This window comes from Polyodon spathula, chromosome 3 (assembly GCF_017654505.1).
Source record: "Polyodon spathula isolate WHYD16114869_AA chromosome 3, ASM1765450v1, whole genome shotgun sequence".
NCBI lineage: Eukaryota > Metazoa > Chordata > Actinopteri > Acipenseriformes > Polyodontidae > Polyodon > Polyodon spathula.
The window spans coordinates 4,390,713-4,403,433 of record NC_054536.1 but is presented as its reverse complement, the minus strand read 5'-3'; the positions used below and the strand labels follow the sequence as shown (position 1 = coordinate 4,403,433).

Here is a 12,721-nt window from a genome sequence, read left to right as displayed (position 1 = left end):
ATATATATATATATATATATATATATATATATATATATATATATATATATATATATATATATATATAGCATTATATTGTTTAACAGTTACGTAGGAGACTCTGTAAACGTTCTCTCAAGTGGGCAAAGAAAAAGCAAAAGAAAGTGGAACTTTATGGAGATACAGTATTTGGCTATACAGGGTTCTCATCAGGCCTTTTCAGCAAAGAGGCTGTCGTCACCTGGGTGAAAAAACCCAATCCGCCCATTTTGCAGATGCTACTGTGCCTTAAACAGTAAGGATTGATTGCGCTTCTAGAAGACTAGATTAGATGTGTGTTGCTGGGTGAAAAAAAAAAAATCTTGGAACCACGTCAGCTGTGTCACATCTTGACACAAGATTTAACCAATCGTTGAGCTGAAGGGGCGGGTTTTCTGCTAAAAAAAAAAACAAAACAACCAATTGTTTTCAAAACAAAAATAGTGACTGAATGCAGGGGGTCAAAATAAGCCGGTGATCGCCGCAATTCACCGCCTGATACAATATTTGCGCTGGCTGCTTTATCAAAAAAATAAGATTATTTCCATTTTTTTGTCGTATTATTGTACTGCAAGATGATATATAGTACAGAATAGCTATATGTATGCACCAAAAAAAAAAAAAAAAACAGCATTCCTTTTGTTGTGATATCGTAACAGTATGTACTCAGGTGCTTGTGAGATATTGGGGGTTCATTTATAGGGGCTGTATGGATTTTAAGAAAGGCGTGATGGGATATCGGCTATTGTCAGCAGACATACAAATGCTTGAGTGCAGAGGTGCTGGATTATTACACTGCGGTTTCATGAACAGTTATGATAGTGACCAAACGTGTGCGAGTACTGTTGTGTTGGTTAAATAAACAGTTGCATTCCAAAAAACGTAGAATAACGAAAAACAAAAAGGCGTGCATTAACAAAATGCCCTGAAAACTTAAAGAAAACTATTTAAAAGAAGCAATAAGCTCAATAATTACGCAAAAAAGGAAGTGAAAAGAGTACCGTGGGCTTTTTTTTTTTTTTTGTGAACTCCAATAACCCTACGTTCTCTTTCCCCAGTCAAATCATAGAGTGCCTAAATAAGCACAGGAATCTACTATGATAGAAAACAGTAATGAAAAAGAAAATGTAGAGCATAAGCGCAACCAGATATAGTCAACGAAAGACAACACATTATTCAAATTCTTTGTCATATTATGTATGCAAGATAAGGCTATAATGTTCTGCTGTACGGAAATCCTGGGGAGAACCCTGCTATACTTAGAATTTGAGCACAAAAGGACTAAAAAAAACATTTCGGTAGGGACACTCTTTACACACAGCATCACGTTTGGCATTTGAATTTGGAGTGACAGGAGCATGTGAGTCCTTCATGCTGATTTAAATATGCTATTTTCGGTCTCCGGGTGCTGTCTGCGGCTCTTGTGAAAAGTGCCATTTCATTTACTTTCCAGACCTTAGAGTTGTAGGAAGGACTGCTGCTTTGCGACAGCTATAGTCAGCATGGGTTGCTGTTTTAGTAAAGAAATGGATCCAAACAAGCCCAATGAAAGAACAAGGCTTTTACCAACCACTCCAGGAGAAGAAGCAGTTAAAGAAGGAATAAGTGACCACGTCTCCCCAATTGCAGATCTTAACCGTGAGGAGCGGTGTGAGTTTGTGAAGCACAGTAATAGGATAGGGGTCTCTCTCGCTAGTGACCCATCATATACTGACGGGAACCGCAGAGAGCATGAGCAGGATGGGCATTTATTATGGAGTCTCCCCACTACAAATCACGAGACGCAGAGTTTGTCTATTAATAAACCACTCACAAACACTGAGGGAAATGGAAAAAAAAACAGCTCTTCCAGTGTTCAAAATTTGAAAAGTTTTATTGGAATAATGTTTACGGGGTCTGGGAACGGTGATGCAGAGGATGAAAAATTGATCAGAGAAGATTTGACAACAGAAAGATTTGGCAGCGAAATTCTGGAGACTTTTAATGAGGTGCCAGAGGACGATAGCTGCCATGCTATTCCAGCAGTAAGCTCAGGAAAGTCACATATAACAACCACAAATCATACTCCCCTTAAACACAAGCTGACTTTAAATCAGGAACTTGGAGAAACTGGTTTGCTACATGTGAAATGCTTGGAAAACAGCCATATACATCTTGGAAATTCAGGTATATTGCAACATAAACTTGAAGGGGTAGTGGACATGCTCTCTTCTAATATGGGAACGAATGAATTGATCAATAAAGAGAAACTAGACACATTTGGAGAAGAAAATATGTGTTCTGTTGCTATTTGCTTGGAACAAAGTAAGCTGAGGACACAAAGTTTTTATAACATTTGTTCAATAGACCCTGAAGATTTAGAAAGTGATTGGAGGGAACCTGCTGCCGTCCAAGAAGACGTTGCAATGGATTTTAATCATTCAGCTGTTGCAGAAAAAGGAATCTGCAATGTGGCATGGTCTCCAGGCACCAAGAGGGGGTTTTCAATACTGCAGTCTGTAAAAACAGCAGCTGCCTGTGAGCCACAGCAGTTGGTGCTGTCAATTCAAACCACAACGTCACAAAATGCAGAAGGTCCACAGAAAGCCTTTGTTCCTGATTTATTAGAAATGTTTTTGCACACTCATTCTTCAGTTGGCCATAGCTTAAAGGAAAGTATCCCAACTGAGAATCTGTGCAGTCCTCCTCTGTGTGAAAGGGTTTACGGTGATGAAGATGAAGCCTGTGGTATGACCGGTGGTTCGTCTGAAATTAGTTTTGGGTGCATTGATGCACCAAAATGCTTAAATACAGGCAGAGAAATGGAGCAAGAACTAGAAATTTGTAGCAGTCCATGCACAGCAGAGCACCTTCATGACTCTGCCCCTGACTTATTGGAATCATTTGTATCAGGATCAGTGGTGACTTCAATAAGAAAAGCCAAAATGAGAGCATCTTTTAGTAATGAGGAAGCAACACAAAGTTTTGGCAAGTCTGGTGACACAGTAGAAAGTGAGTTGTTAAATAAAGCACAAGAGACAATCGGTCTAAAATTTGATCTGTGTGATAATTCAGAGGATCTTGCTGATAACATCAGTCAGCACCTAAATTCTAAAAAGCAAAAGCATCTCTGTCACAGTAGTAACAAATGTATTTATCAAATCGATACTGAACTGCTAGCCCCTGATGAAAACTGTGAAAATGTCATGGAAACAATAACACAGTTCTACCCCTTGGCAACACAGGAGCATTTAGATGATAAAGGTAACATCTGCCTGAAACAGGCTGAAGCATTTGACACAGGCAGTGATGTCAGCTCAGTTTCTGTGGCAGCAAGGTCAGATGTGAGTAGGAGGGTATTGCATTATAGCGCGACTGGATTATGGGATAGGCCTACATGTTTGCTTCATTTAAGTGGAGATCATTTAGACACAGCATTTGACAGAGGACAGGATTCAAAAGATTCTTCTGATTGTGTAATGCAGCAGAATGTCTTGATGAAATATGACATGGGAATCTTCCAGCAGGAGTCTGAAGCTGTCTTTATAGCTGAAAATAGAAGCAAGGTGTTAAATGACAACAGGGACTTAAATACCAAATCCAGTGCACTCTCTTGTGTGCCAAACAGGCCTGCAGTACTGGAAAACTGCAAGAGTGTCTCTCCTCAGAAAAACTGGTCAGACCATGGATTGCATGCTATAGCTGCTGAACAGCAACTGCCTTGCAACGTCATGCAAGTCTCCTCTGCTGAATCCAAATTGGGAGTCTGTGATGCAGCTAATGCTACGAGTGATCAGCAAACAGAGAGTGGAGCTACAGAGGCTTTAGCAAAGTTAGAATTGCAACACTTTTCAGGGGAGGGGACGGCTTGCTTTGATGTCGGAGAACCAACTGGAATTTGCCATGTCGGTGCAGTCAATAATATTTGGAGGGAAACAGACATTGTTAATAAAAAGCCGCTAGGACTAACACAAGGTGGAGCACATGGTGTAGTGGAGACGGTACCTATGAGGTCTGAAAACGCAGATAATTCAAAGGGCACTGCTAATGGCGATGGAGGCTGTAATTCTGAGGAAGATGTGTGCAGTGGAGTTGATATCCCAAATGCCTCAATGGTGGATCCTGATCAGCTTGACATGTATGCTTCTACGCCTTCATACGAAATGCATCTGATCACACTAAAGGCTGAACACAAGGAAACAGAACATTGTGAGAGTGCTAATTTAAATGATGAAGGCCTTCATAAAAATGATAGCATGGTAGATTTCTTGGCAGACATTTTGGAGGACCCCTTACAAAATGATAGTCAGGGTTTTTCAAAGGAATTTTGCAGGTCACCATGCGCCCAGGACCAACTGCACTGTGAAGAGCTGCTTGGGCAGTTTTGTGGAAAACAGTCCCCAGAATGTCCGTTGGACTGCATATGGGATTCTAGTTACTCTGAAATACCTACAGAAGACAACATGCAACAGATGACTAAACCGTTTGTTGGACCGCCAGACTTGCAGGTTGCTGTGGCTTTTATGTCGGCTTGTCCTTACAATCTTATGGTTTCAGACAAATCTGGATTATGGGGTTGGCAGAACAAAAATAATGAAACTGTAAGTATCATTATATATTATACATACGTACATACATACAGCTCTGGAAAAAATTGAGACCACTGCAAAATTATCAGTTTCTCTGGTTTTACTATTTATAGGTATGTGTTTGGGTAAAATGAACATTTTTGTTTTATTCTATAAACTACTGACAACATTTCTCCCAAATTCCAAGTAAAAATATTGTCATTTTTAGAGCATTTATTTGCAGAAAATGACAACTGGTCAAAATAACAAAAAAGATGCAGTGTTGTCAGACCTCGAATAATGCAAAGAAAATAAGTTCATATTCATTTTTAAACAACACAATACTAATGTTTTAACTTAGGAAGAGTTCAGAAATCAATATTTGGTGGAATAACCCTGATTTTCAAGCACAGCTTTCATGCGTCTTGGCATGCTCTCCACCAGTCTTTCACATTGATGTTGGGTGACTCTGCCACTCCTGGCACAAAAATTCAAGCAGCTCGGCTTTGTTTGATGGCTTGTGACCATCCATCTTCCTCTTGATCACATTCCAGAGGTTTTCATTGGGGTTCAGGTCTGGAGATTGGCCTGGCCATGACAGGGTCTTGATCTGGTGGTCCTCCATCCACACCTTGATTGACATGGCTGTGTGGCATGGAGCATTGTCCTGCTGGAAAAACCAATCCTCAGAGTTGGGGAACATTGTCAGAGCAGAAGGAAGCAAGTTTTCTTCCAGGACAACCTTGTACTTGGCTTGATTCATGCTATGGATTGACACTTTAATGAATCGCATCTTGCTTTTGTTTAACTGTTTGGCAAATAATGAACACTCTAATAAAATGTTTACCTTTTGCTGAGTATAGATAGCCTTAGCATGTGAATTCATGATCTTTTTATTCTGCTTTGTGGATATTAATGCTTCATGTGTAATACAGTTGTGAACTAATTTTGTTGTTATTTTGCAGGAATCTACCAAGGTTTCTGACCTTAACCCAAATGCAAAAGTATGGGCAAATCCCATGCTAAACTTGGAATCCACTGGGGCCACCGATAGCAGTGTTCACAAAACCTGGAAACAAACTTCAGATAAATCAGCTGAAACTTGTCTAGAAGGTAAGGTCATATTTTGTAAAAATGTTTTTTGAAAAATTGAAATTGTTCGTTACTAAAGTTAAATAATTAATATTCCACATACACTTCTATAAGATTGTCACAAAGACGGCCGGAGTGGGGGACGTCCGACCAGAAACAGGAAAATAAACAAAGAGAGAGGTGGAGTTTGGTGGAGCTGAGCAAAATAGCTTCGCTCAACATTTAATGAGTGAACAGAACAGATAGAAAATAAACGGTGGTAACAAACAAAAACACAGGACACGGCACTGGTAGCCAAAATAAACAGACAAAAATAACGGACTATCACTAAACAAAACACGGTCAGCTGCTTTAACGATTATTATTTTATTATTTATTCTCATTACCTCCGTCTCCAATCCCGTTCTCCACTCACCGAACACACAACCCCGAGTGGGTGAAAACATGCAGCTTTTATGCAGCTGTACCGAGACTCGACTGATAATCAGTCATTCAACTGGAGTCGCGGTACAACTGCACATGAATTAAAAGTGCAATTCCCCGTACTCGCATATTACATTTTACTTGCACGTGAAGTGCTGTGCAATCCTCGTTCCTAAATACAGATATACATTTTAAACACTTGTTTTACACAGACCCGTTTATATCCCGTGTACCAATGACTATACACCAACATTTAACACACAACACGCAACATATAACAAAAAATACACACAGGGGCGGGCTTTTCGTCACATATACCCTCCCTGTGCAAAGCACACATGACCTCAATGGCCACCTCCCCCTTAAAATCCCACAAGTCTTGCTCGAAGTCCTGGGCCAAGAACTGGGACTTTTAAGGGGTTGATGGATGGCAATGTTGCCAGTAGCCAGGCTGCTACTGGCCATGCTGTCAGCAGACGTGCTGACAGTGGGGCGAATCTCTCCTCCCGCTGTACCACTGGCAGCAGAAATGCTGCCAATGGTGCGTCCGTCAGCAGACGTGCTGACAGCTCCCAGACTGACTCCTTCAGCCGGGGCAAGTCCAGCAGCGGAAAAGCTGCTGGGGTTGGTGGTCTCCAGACCTCCCCCAAGATCTCCGGCAGCGAAACTGCTGCGGGGGAAGGTGGTCTCCTGACCTCTCCCCCCTTTATAGCCGACAGCTCCCTCTGGGTGGACACCGGCCACACTGACCCCTGCGGCCAAGCAGAGCTGACTGCAACCCCTGGCAAAGCAGTTCCAGCGACCCCGGGTGATGCGGCGCGACAGGCATCCTTGGGCGAAGCGAGGCAAGCATCCTTGGATGAAGCGAGGCAGGGAGTCAGGACAAGCTGGGGTGTGGGTGTTGGCCCTCTTCTCGGCCACTGCGGCCGGGCGGTGCTTCCCTCAGCTACCTATGCAAGGGCTGCTGAGGACCGCCAGCATCTAGTCCTGGTCCTTCTGGTGAAGGGAGAGGCAGCTCCTGCTCCTGCTCCTGCTCCTCTCCCCCTGATGGTGGGGGAAGTGATACCAGCAGGCATTCACCCTCTGCTGGTGGACAGGGACCCAGCAGGCATTCACCGTCTGCTGGTGGAGGAGGCAGAGGCAGCTCCTGTTGCTCTGCTTCTGGCGGCAGAGGTGGGAGCGGAGTGTAGTCTACCCTTGTTTCAGGGGACTGGTGCGGCTCTCCCTTTGGCTCTGGAGGCAAAATCTGCAGGCATTCTTCATCTGCTAGTGGAGATGGGAGCGGTAGACACTCTGCCTTCCTCTTCCCCTTTCCCCTTCTCTGCCTCCTCCTCACCTTCCTCTCCTGGGCCAGTTCCTCCACTCCCTTTTCTTAGGGGCAGCGCACCACCAGGTGACTGAACTCTCCACAGGCAAGGCACCAGCCTTGGTCCTCTAGACCACCGAGGAGGTCCTCCAGATCCTGGCAGCCATCTCTCCAGTTCCAGCCTTCCATTTTTTATTTATTTATTTTTTTTGTTTTGTTTTTGTTGTGTGTGTTTTTTTTTTTTTTTTTTTTTAAAAACAACAAATTGCGGTTCCTGCTCTGGTCAGCGTCTTGGAGGCGCTGTTGTCCCGGTTCTGACACCACGTGTCAGACGGCCGGAGTGGGGGATGTCCAACCAGAAACAGGAAAATAAACAAAGAGAGAGGTGGAGTTTGGTGGAGCTGAGCAAATGGCTTCGCTCAGCATTTAATGAGTGAACAGAACAGATAGAAAATAAACGGTGGTAACAAACAAAAACACAGGACACGGCACTGGTAGCCAAAAAACACGGTGAGCTGGTTTAACGATTATTATTTTATTATTTATTCTCATTACCTCCGTCTCCAATCCCGTTCTCCACTCACCGAACAAACAACTCTGAGTATTTAAAAACATGCAGCTTTTATGCAGCTGTACCGAGACTCGACTGATAATCAATCATTCAATTGGAGTCTTGGTACAGCTGCACGTGAATGAATAAAGTGCAATTCCCCGTGCTCACATATTACATTTTACTTGCACATGAAGTCTGTGCAATCCTCTTGCCTAAATACAAATACGCATTTTAAACACTCATGTTACACAGACCCGTTTATATCCCGTGTACCAGTGACTGTACACCAACATTTAACACACCACACGCAACATAACAGAAAATACACACAGGGGCGGGCAGTTTGTCACAAAGATGGATCAGGTTGCTTCTGATATTTGGCTTAAAACATAAGGTGCAGCCTTTTTTTTATATTAGCCTACTGTGCATAATTGTGTGAAAGTTTGCAGTAAAAGCCTTTGGTGATTCGCCTAGATTATTGTATACAGTCTTCTGGTGAAATGTTATTTAGATACATTTTTTTTCTTCTATTTTCCAGTATTTTTTAATTTTTTTTTTTTTTTTTTTAAACTAGGTTATGATGCCCACAGTGATAAAGATGAGCTGTATCGGGAGGCTTTGTTGTCTGAACCCCAGGAGCCTCCAACAGCATTAACAGAGCAAGCAGACATGAACGCTGCTGTCGCTCTGGAGTGCCCAGACTCTGTTTACACTGAGTTTGATTCTGTTCAGGAAGCCAGTCAAACGGGTAAACAATTGGGAATAACTGGGATGAATGTAGCTTAGAAACCAGCAAAATTTATATTCATCTTAGTCTAACTATGATACTCAGTGGAGCTTGTGTTGCTGCCTTTTACTGTCTTTAGAATACATTGTCAGAACTACACCATTAATCTAAGCATCCCCGTAAGAGCTTGTGTGCATTTGCAAACTCGCTGCCATCATCACCTCTACTATTGCTAGTCTCTCATAAACCATAATCTGGCAACTTAAGTTTTCTTAACATTAAAAAAATTGATCTGGCAAAATCAGCACTCTTACTCACCTATGACTTGTGTTGCTGGCTGCTGTTTTGGGGTCATGTGACTTTTTGGTTTCTGAATGAAAGACCTAACAGTGCAAGTTCTTGTCTTCATACTCAGTGCACATGCATATTGCCGCTTGGCCCCTGGGTGTTTTATAAAAAAGTAACCCTTGTGTGACTTTTTGTTTTTGCAAAGCTGCCATTGCCACAGTGTGAAAGCCTCATATCTTGGAAACCATTTAAGTTTAGAGACTTCATATAATCGGGGTTATATAAACCCTGCATGCTTCATGTGTTGCAATCATTACATTGACCTGTCATATCTGTCATGTGACGTTTGAAGCTAGTGCGTGGAGAGAGTCCACAGCTGTCCTGTTCACACTAACATTTTTGCAGATCCGTACCGAAACAGCTGTCCAGACTGGAGTTCTTATCAGTGTCGTACCGATATAACTATATCGGTACGAAACTCTGAGCAGGTTTCGTATTGGTGTCACAGGACATAAGTTGGAGTTTGCCTTTTTGAGCCTTTCTAAAAGGCAAGGTTAAGCCATCAAGTTACTTTAACAAGACTTATTACGATTTTTCCAATGTCTAGTTGATTGTTTTACTCTTAATGTTGTCAGGATCTTTATTAAAAGCTACATTATATGTGGTAAAAATCGAAAACGTAATATTAATAACATGTTTTCATATTTAATAATAGGTTAACTCTAGGCTACGTAGTTTACAAAGATTACATTTAATCGCTCGCTGCTTTATAGGTTTTCTTCGTACATGTACTTGCAATATATTTGCAAGTATTAGTGAAAGAGAAATACAGTACATGCATTATTTTGTATGTGGGTTATGACATAAGCAGAAATTAATTTATTTGTGGTGCAGTTATGTTGGTGTTAATGTAATAAGTTTCTAATACGACATTATCTATTTAATAATAGGTGTTTAATTCCCAATTTACAAAGATGTGGCAAACTCACCAGAGGTGGCATTTTTAAATTTGTAATCACCTCGGATATTTATATTAGGTTTTCGTTGTACAAATACAGTGAAAGAGAAATGCATGTATAATTTGTATGTGACATACTGTATCAGAAACCATTATGTATTTGTCTTGTGATTTATTTTGATGTGCAATTATATGTATAACAAATTAAACGCAAGCATACATTACGATAAATGCCACCTTTTTTTAAAGAAAGTGCTGCCTGCAATACAGTTTGACAAATAAGATGACAGCATATTTAAACAAAAATGACAGTCTGCAATGCAATACCTGTTTTCCTTTCTCAAAAAAAATGCACATGGCATCCTGTCACTTTGGGTGAATCTCCAAGAGAATCTTGCCTTTAAGGTCTAAGATTCGCGCATGTGTAAAAAGGCTCAAAAAGGCAAACGCTAACTTAGTACCGGCGTCACAGTTAATGTTTCAATACTCGGAACAGCTTAAGTGTGGACAGGTAAACCGACATGTTATTGATTCAGTGAAGTCAATATTCTGAAGCACGCGCCCGACTTGCTTTACAGTTTAAATATTTTAAACTGCTTTACATTTTACAGTGAGCAGGTTTGTCATGGCTACACCAAAAAATGCCAAAATAAGTGACAAATGAATCTCCACAAAGTTAGTGATGATGACTGAGGTAAAGTGTACTGCAGAGCAGTGCTGCTCTGACAAAATCCCTCGTGATGGAATATCAAAAAGCAAAAAAACATGCATTCCCAAAGCCATGATGCAAGCCTGTTGTCTTCACAACCTCATACTTTTAAAGACAGCTAATTGTTTACGCGTTCTGCTCGTCTCAATAATAATAATTGAACACCAAAACAAAAGTGTGTACGTGGACAGGACGGCAAAACCGTATTAATAACAATGGATCCATTTCTAACAGATGTAACGGTGGTCGTCATGGAAAGGAGTTCAGAAACCGAACACTGTCAATTTTAAATATACATGAATGCAGTCTGAGCTGCTACACAAACACTGCTGCAGAGAAATACAAATTAATAGAAAATAATATACATAGTTGTAACTCGACAAAGGTTTGTTGGTTACAATAAACAGCAATCTTTAAACACAGTGATTTATGTAAATGTAACATTCCTGCACATTTACATCTTTTCATTTTGTGTCTCTTTTAGGAGGAAATGATCCACCTCGGTCTCGGAGTCAGGAGGACCTTCGGGAACATCTGAAAAAGACTCTTGAGTTCTGCTTATCTCGGCAAGTACATTCTTTAAAAACACATTTAAAAAAAATAACATGTTTCTGCAGCTTGATTTGCAAGGTCGGCACAATATTGGAACTGTTAGTGTTGGCACCACTTTGAATTATGGGCGGTTGTAGAATACATTATAGCCAAAAGGTTTGTTAAAACACACGTTATTTTTATGGGTAAAATGTTTCCTTGTGAAAGCTTGAGTTCTGTAGCTGTCCTCCTTGAGAGAAAAAAAAAAATCTTAAATTTGTAGTACACACTGTAAAATTAAATGGTAACAGTAAACCTAATATTGATTCTTAGTCCTCTAAATCATAAGATGGAGTGTTTCTGGATCCCAAGCCAACTGATAAGAATATCTTTTTCTGTGATATGGAAAGGGTAAAAATTATACTTTCCAGTAGGATAAAATTTGATTTGATTTACATGTAGCCATAATAATTTGTTTCCAAGTATCCTTGGGGGAATTGGTTCCTAAGAAGTGCAGTTTTATTTTGCAACATAATTCTCATTAGTCCTTTCTCTGGTTTATGTGGGAGGTGTTCTCTAAATGCAAGCTTTCTCTTTTAACAACAAAGAATTTGATCTGTGGGTGGGCAAGTCAAGGCCAACTAAGAGTGACATGTTTGCATTTGTTGCTTTCTTGTTCAGTGAAAACCTTGCCAGCGACATGTACCTAATATCTCAGATGGACAGTGACCAGTATGTGCCAATAATGACAGTAGCGAACCTCGATCATATAAAGAAACTCAGCACTGATATGGATTTGATCGTCGACATCTTAAGGAGTAAGTATGACAGTTCTGGAGTCAATCTGAATAATGCCTTGTGTTCAATTTGTATTTATTTTTATCTCAAAGTGAAACAAACTAGCAGGTTTCATTGGTTGGTTTGGGGTTTGTTTTATTACATGCTGTTTTATAGCATTGAAAGCATGTGTGGTTTGACAATATTAGAATATTTTGTCCATTCAGTTTATCAAGTAGGTTATGAAACATGTGTGTTTTCACCTATTGGGAATTTTCTTCTGTTAAGACTGCATTTGGAGTAAGAAACTTCAATAAACTGTGCAAGATGTGATGTCTAAATGTGACCATTTGTGTATCTCTTTATTTTAGCTTTGCCTTTAGTTCAAGTGGATGAAAAGGGGGAGAAAGTCAGACCAAACCAGAATCGCTGCATTGTCATTTTGCGAGAAGTTCCAGAGTCAACCCCAATTGAGGTTAGTTGTATTGTCTCCGTTACAATACAAGCCATTGTCTGTCTTGACCTATTGGATTTATCATTTTAGTACACAAGGATATGTATTTCTCAAAAATAAGTATAAAACTAATTGTTTGTGTGTATGTATGCGTATACCATGGCTTGCATACAAATGAGCCGGTTCACACTGACTAAATCACTACGCACCACTACATTCTAAATTCCATGACAAACTGCCATATTATTTGTTAGTTACAAAACCACTGCCAAAAATGAGTGGCATTTCACTTACTTCCTTTAATATATTTGGGAATGAAAATCCACATAACTGGTTCA

At 40.5% G+C, this 12,721-nt stretch overlaps 1 protein-coding gene across 3 annotated transcripts in view; it reads left to right on the top strand.

The window, feature by feature from the left end:
• Window positions 1-12,721, top strand: part of LOC121310680 (la-related protein 4B-like) — a 43,249-nt gene that overhangs the window by 13,102 nt on the left and 17,426 nt on the right. Inside the window, exons 1-6 of one of the 3 annotated variants that reach the window (XM_041243680.1) lie at window positions 1,138-4,598; window positions 5,531-5,678; window positions 8,514-8,687; window positions 11,106-11,187; window positions 11,834-11,970; window positions 12,301-12,404. In XM_041243680.1, the coding sequence (XP_041099614.1) occupies window positions 1,521-4,598; window positions 5,531-5,678; window positions 8,514-8,687; window positions 11,106-11,187; window positions 11,834-11,970; window positions 12,301-12,404 (3,723 nt within the window). In that variant the 5' untranslated portion in view covers window positions 1,138-1,520. Of the gene's footprint in view, window positions 1-1,137; window positions 4,599-5,530; window positions 5,679-8,513; window positions 8,688-11,105; window positions 11,188-11,833; window positions 11,971-12,300; window positions 12,405-12,721 lie in introns of those variants that run through there. The other 2 variants (XM_041243682.1, XM_041243681.1) reach the window with 2 other exon arrangements.